General features: G+C 38.6%; 1 protein-coding gene across 1 annotated transcript; it reads right to left on the reverse strand.

Moving 5' to 3' along the window:
- Positions 1–351: 351 nt before the first annotated feature.
- LOC140820401 (uncharacterized) lies at positions 352–6537 on the reverse strand. The gene is made up of 2 exons (XM_073180690.1): positions 5481–6537; positions 352–504 (listed from the first exon to the last, which is right to left on the reverse strand). The coding sequence occupies exons 1-2, from the start codon at positions 6535–6537 to the stop codon at positions 488–490; spliced, it is 1074 nt and encodes a 357-aa protein (XP_073036791.1). The 3' UTR covers positions 352–487.
- Positions 6538–6776: the final 239 nt, after the last annotated feature.

The following is a 6776-nucleotide window of genomic DNA, read 5'->3' on the forward strand; positions in this document are numbered from 1 at the left end:
ATTGTTTCTGGTCGCGATGTTAAATTCTTAAGTTACTTTTGGAAGACTTTATGGGCTAAACTTGGTACAAAATTGTTGTTTTCTACTACTTCTCATCCTCAAACGGATGGAAAAACTGAAGTTGTCAATAGAACTTTGGGAACACTTTTGCGTGCTATTCTTAAAAAGAACTTGGATTGACTTTTCTATGGACTTTATGAAACAACCCACTCCCATGACAATAACATTAACTAATTACCATATGCGGAAGCTTTAGCATTTAAAAGGGAAAGAACAATATATCCTTTACATCATAAACATAATCTATACTAATATATATGAACATTCACAAAATATCCTCCAACACATAACTACAAGCCAACACATTCAACCAAATACATGATGTTTGTAAAACTTTATATATGTTCACTCCTCCCTAAAAAAAGACATGATAGAAAATCTTTCCCTTGGCCTCTTATATGACTTCCCCCGCCTTGAACAATCCATTTCAGTCCTTTTTATCACCTGCATCACATGACATAACTGGAATGAGAATAATCTCAGTAAGTAAGAAGCTGTACATAGCAATTACATATACATAGCTTGGATTAGATCATGGCTGTGGCAATGGCGGTAAAGAATGAATCATAAATCTCCAATCAATTTAAAGGGTATAATATCATGAATTAAAGGAAGGAAATGACAGTACTGTGACCTGTGACCTGTGACCTGTGGCAAGTATCTCTTTGATATAAATATCAATACTGTGAGAGATACTTTAGAATCATGTGATTGGCCAATGACATGCATGAATTACTATCATTCCTTGACTTTAATCGTAGGAAAGTTCATTGAGACAATAGAACAAACACTTGGTAAGCACAATATAATCTTAGCTCCCTTGACAATGAATTCAATGAAAATCTTTGAACAATGAATATATAACAACTTATATATCAAGAGCATATCAATGGAGGGAGCTATATATCAATAAACATGGCTTGGATACATATATTCATCATGTGAGCACAAGAGAAAAGCTTCTACTTACACTCCACAATCACTATGATGGCTATGATGAGTTTGAATGAATCCTACAACAATAGTAACAATCACAATCATAAATCATCTCCAATAATTCAATGAATCATGAACCCAACTTAACCCTCAATACTCCAAACCCTTATAAACTCCAAGAATAGTAAGTTCTTACCTTGAAGTTTGAAGATTTAGGTAGGAACAACTAAGAAATATGCTATGATCCTTAAATTTGGAGTGAAGAATTGAAGGGAAGAAAACTTGAGGGAGGAAGGGTTTGATCGAACAAGGAGAAGAGAGAATAAGAATAAGCCCTATCCAAGGCAATATATAAACCTTTTATTGCCTAAAAACGTGTTTTTAATTTTTATACAGAGTGCTGGGCGCATATGCGCGACTTTCTGGGCGCACATGCGCGACCTGTACTGCCCACCGGGCGCATATGCGCGGGTTCTGGCGCATATGCGCGCTGTATTCTGCCAAAAACTCATTTTTAAATTCAGAATTAGCAAAAGTGGTCAACATGAAAGTTGTAGCCCTATGTGTTTTCTTGTGTCTCCCAAAATTTCAGGTCATTTGGAGGTCTGAGTAAAAGGTTATGCCCATTCTCCCAACATGTGTCAGTGCAGGAACAACGAAACACACGACACACTTCGGGCCGCTTTTGGCTCGTCTTCCCTTAGGATTTGAACAAAACTCAAAATAAGAAAGTTATAGCCTTATATCTTATCTTTCTAATGGAAGCGGCCTCACATCAATTGGATCAATATACAAAACATTATACTAAAAACCACAACTACTGCCACGTTTGTCATACCATTTCTGCACTTCCATTTTCTATTTGGCTCAAGTCAACTTTCTATTCTACCCATTCATTTCCATAATCATCACCAACTATGAACATAATATTAAAACAATAACCATTTCAATAAAGATATCCATAACCAGTAACCATTCAACATAATCTCAACCAATAAAGCATAAAACGTGATCATAACAATAATAAACCATAAGGATTAACATAATAAAAGGTTGGGCTATTACAATCTCCCCTCCTTATAAAAATTTCGTCCCCGAAATTTGCTTACCGTTGAATAAATTGGGATAACGATGTTTCATTTCTTCCTCGGGTTCCCAAGTCGCCTCTTCAATCATATGATTCCGCCATAAAACTTTTACTATACCAATCTCTTTGTTTCTTAATACTTTTACCTTGCGATCAAGAATTTGAATCGGTACTTCTTCGTAGCTTAGGTTAGGTAAAAGATCTAATGATTCATGTCGAAGAACATGAGATGGATTGGGAAGATATTTGCGTAGCATAGACACATGAAAGACATTGTGCATTCGATCCAAGTCTGGTGGCAATGCAAGACGATAGGCTCGGTCTCCAATCTTGTCAAGAATTTCAAACGGCCCAATGTATCGAGGACTTAGTTTACCTTTCTTGCCAAATCGCATAACTCCCTTGAGAGGAGCTATTTTAATAAACACGTGATCACCAACCTCGAATGCCAATGGCCGTCGTCGTACATCAGCGTAACTTTTCTGTCTAGACTGAGCGGTCTTCATTCTTTCTTGGATCAATGCCACAACATCTGCTGTTTGTTGAACCAATTCTGGGCCCAACATCTTCCTTTCACCTACCTCTTCCCAGTACAATGGAGATCGGCACTTTCTTCCATATAAAGCCTCGTAGGGTGCCATGCCGATTGAAGACTGGTAGCTGTTATTATACGTGAATTCCACCAAAGGTAACTTAGAATCCCAACTTCCCGTGAAATCAATCGTACATGCTCGTAACATATCTTCAAGAATTTGAATCACCCTCTCTGACTGCCCATCACTTTGAGGATGATATGCTGTGCTAAAAGCCAACTTTGTGCCCAAGGCTCTATGCAAACTTTTCCAGAATTCAGAAGTAAACCTCGGGTCACGATCAGATACAATTGATACAGAGATTCCATGAAGTCTTACAATCTCAGCTACATAGACTTCAGCATACTGGTTCATTGTAAACGTCGTTTTGACCGGCAGAAAATGAGCCGACTTGGTTAACCTATCAACAATTACCCAGATGGAGTTGTAACCCTTTGGTGTTCTTGGAAGTCCTGTTACGAAGTCCATGGTGATATGCTCCCATTTCCACTGAGGTATTGGGAGAGATTGCAAAGTTCCAGCAGGTCTTTGATGTTCAATCTTAACCTGCTGACAGGTTAGACATTCAGAAATAAATAACATGATATCTTTCTTCATACCTGGCCACCAATAGAGATGTCGAAGATCATGATACATTTTGGTACTGCCAGGATGAACTGAATATGGCGCTGTATGAGCTTCAATAAGTATATCTTTCCGAATTTCATCACCCCTAGGAACACAAATTCTACCTCGAAAGGTTAATAAACCATCACGATTCAAACCAAATTCAGAAACTCCTGTTAAATCATTTTTATTCTTCAATTCTAATAACTGAATATCCAATTGTTGCTCCTTTAGAATACGATCAATCAAAGTAGAGCGAAGAACTAGTGCAGATAACTGATCTACTGTACCTGGAGATACCATAGTTATTTCGTTCCTTTGCAAATCGAATAATAACGGTTTCTGAATCATGGAACCTAATAGATAACTGGATTTACGGCTTAAAGCATCTGCAACGACATTAGCTTTTCCAGGATGATAGCTAATGGTGCAATCATAGTCTTTTACCAGTTCCAACCACCTCCGCTGTCTCATATTTAATTCTTTCTGCGAAAACAGATAACTCAAACTTTTATGATCTGTAAAAATTTCACACTTCTCACCATATAAATAATGCCGCCATATCTTCAAGGCGAATACTACAGCTGCCAATTCCAAATCATGCGTGGGATAATTCTTCTCGTATTCTTTTAGCTGACGAGAAGCATAAGCGATTACTTTCCCACGTTGCATCAACACCGCACCTAATCCCTGCTTTGAAGCATCTGTATACACAACAAAATCCTGAGTGCCACAGGGAAGTACTAATACAGGGGCAGAAGTTAACTTATCTTTCAAGGTTTGGAAAGCTTGTTGGCATTCAATGGTCCATTCAAACTTGGTAGTTTTCCGTGTCAAACTTGTCAATGGCAATGCTATTTTCGAGAAGTCTGCTATGAATCGTCTGTAATACCCTGCCAAGCCAAGGAAACTTCGTACCTCTGAAACTGTCTTTGGAATAGACCATTGCTTAATAGATTCAATCTTGGACGGATCGACTGCTATTCCTTCTTTTGACACGATGTGGCCCAAAAACGCCACTTGCTCTAACCAAAACTCACATTTCTTTAACTTCGCATATAATTGCTTCTCTCTCAATGTCTTTAATACGATCCTCAAATGCTCCCTATGCAGTTCTTGTGTCTTTGAATATATCAGAATGTCGTCAATAAATACAATCACAAAAGCATCCAAATACGGCTTAAAGACACGATTCATCAAATCCATAAACACTGAAGGAGCATTAGTTAATCCAAACGACATCACCAAAAATTCATAATGGCCATACCTCGTTCTAAAAGCAGTCTTGGGTATGTCCTCCGTTCTCACTTTCAATTGATGATATCCGGATCGAAGATCGATTTTTGAAAATACAGTGGCCCCTTGCAATTGATCAAAAAGATCGTCGATTCGAGGTAAAGGATATTTATTTTTAATAGTTACCTTGTTGAGTTCACGATAATCAATGCATAACCTCAACGATCCATCTTTCTTTTTCACGAACAAAACCGGGGCTCCCCATGGGGAGGAACTAGGACGGATAAACCCTTTATCTAATAGCTCCTGTAATTGATTCTTCAATTCTTTCATTTCAGTTGGAGCCATTCTGTATGGAGCTTTAGAAATTGGGGCTGTACCTGGACTCAATTCAATAACAAACTCTACCTCTCGATCAGGAGGTAAGCCAGGCACATCATCAGCAAATACATCAGGATAATCCTGAACCACGTCAATATCCTGAATTTGCAAATTACTATCCCTATTCACATCCGATACTAAGGCCAGAAAACCAGTACACCCCTTATTCAATAATTTTGTAGCTTGGAGACAAGAAATAAGGGAAATACTTAACGAGGAACCTAGCCCAATAAATTCATCACCCTCATTACCATCAGTTACAAACCTCACGGTCTTTTCCACACAGTTGATCACAGCATGATAAGCGTATAACCAATCCATACCCAAAATAACATCGAAAGCAACCATTGGAATTACAATAAAATCAGCATACAACAATCTCGAACCTATCTGTACTGGACATGCCTTAAGAATACTAGTAGGACAAATCTCATCACCAGAAGGCAACATAATATTGAATTGTAAAGGCATGATAGTAGGCTCGCGAGATAAGGAGTGCATAAATACTTCAGACATAAAGGAATGAGTTGCACCAGTATCAATCAATGTAAGTGCTTCCTTTCCAGATATTAGAATATTACCTGATATGACTGAAGAATCAGGATTGGCTCCTTCTTTTGTCATCGTAAAGATTCTTCCTTGAACTTTTCCTTTATCAGAGGAGAGAGGACATTTTTGTGCGGTATGCCCCATTTCTTTGCACCTATAACATCGGCCACTTCCCACTAGACATTCCCCTTTATGTGGCTTGCCACATTTAGGACATAATGGTCGCTCCATCTCTGAAGAAGGCGCAGAAGGTTTATTACGTTGTTCCATTTTGCCTTTTCCTTTGTGACCACCTCGAGCACTAGTACTTGCCCCTTGCCCTCTCGCTTGAAAAGCTTGCCTTCTTAATTGCCGCTCCTTTTCAATTTCTTGTTCATCGTGCTCAGCAAGTAAGGCTCTTTCAACAATGTCTTGATAAGTGATCACCTTGGCCATATGAACATCCCTTCGAATTTCTGGTTTCAACCCACGAAGGAAGTGTTCTCCTTTGTCTTTATCATTTTCAGCAATAAATGGAACAAACACGCATCCTTCTTCAAATTTCAATGTATATTCAGCAACAGACAAGGAATCTTGCCTCAACTCAAGAAATTCTTTGACCTTCTTCGCTTTAACTTCTCTTGAAAAGTACTTGGCATAAAATAACTCTTTGAACTCTTCCCATTTTAACTCGCGAACATTGACAGTCACTTTCGTAGCTTCCCACCAGATGCGAGCAGCTTTCACTAGCATAAACACAGAACAGCTCACTCTATCTCGATCAGTGAACTTCAGATAGTCAAATATAGCCTCCAAAGATTTAACCCATTCCAAAGCTACGAGTGGATCGGCACCACCGACAAATTCGGGAGGGTTCATACGCCTGAACAATTCATAGGAACTACCTTCGGTGCTTTCCACTCTAATATGTCCTCTTCCTTGACCATGACCTTGGGTTGAGGTATGCAGGCTCAACAACTGTTGAATTTGTTCACCATGAACTTTCGCCTGTTCTTGTATTAATTTACTGAATTCATCTACAACGTTGGTAGTCCTATCAGTAGTAGGGGTCCTATCATCCCCTTCAGTAACCTTTCGTTTAGGAGGCATTTCCTACATGTAAGCTCACTTTAACATAGATATGAAGAAAATACATCAATAACAATGAAATAGAATCAACTCTCAAAGTTAAAATCAATAGATGCAGGATCGAAAACATACCGGATTGTCCTAGGCAGAAGAAGTCATATACGGTCCAAGAACTTTGGCTCTGATACCAATTGAAACAACCCACTCCCATGACAATAACATTAACTAATTACCATATGCGGAAGCTTTAGCATTTAAAA

This window comes from Primulina eburnea, unplaced genomic scaffold (assembly GCF_022965805.1).
Source record: "Primulina eburnea isolate SZY01 unplaced genomic scaffold, ASM2296580v1 ctg1013_ERROPOS883961, whole genome shotgun sequence".
NCBI classification, from domain to species: Eukaryota; Viridiplantae; Streptophyta; class Magnoliopsida; order Lamiales; family Gesneriaceae; genus Primulina; species Primulina eburnea.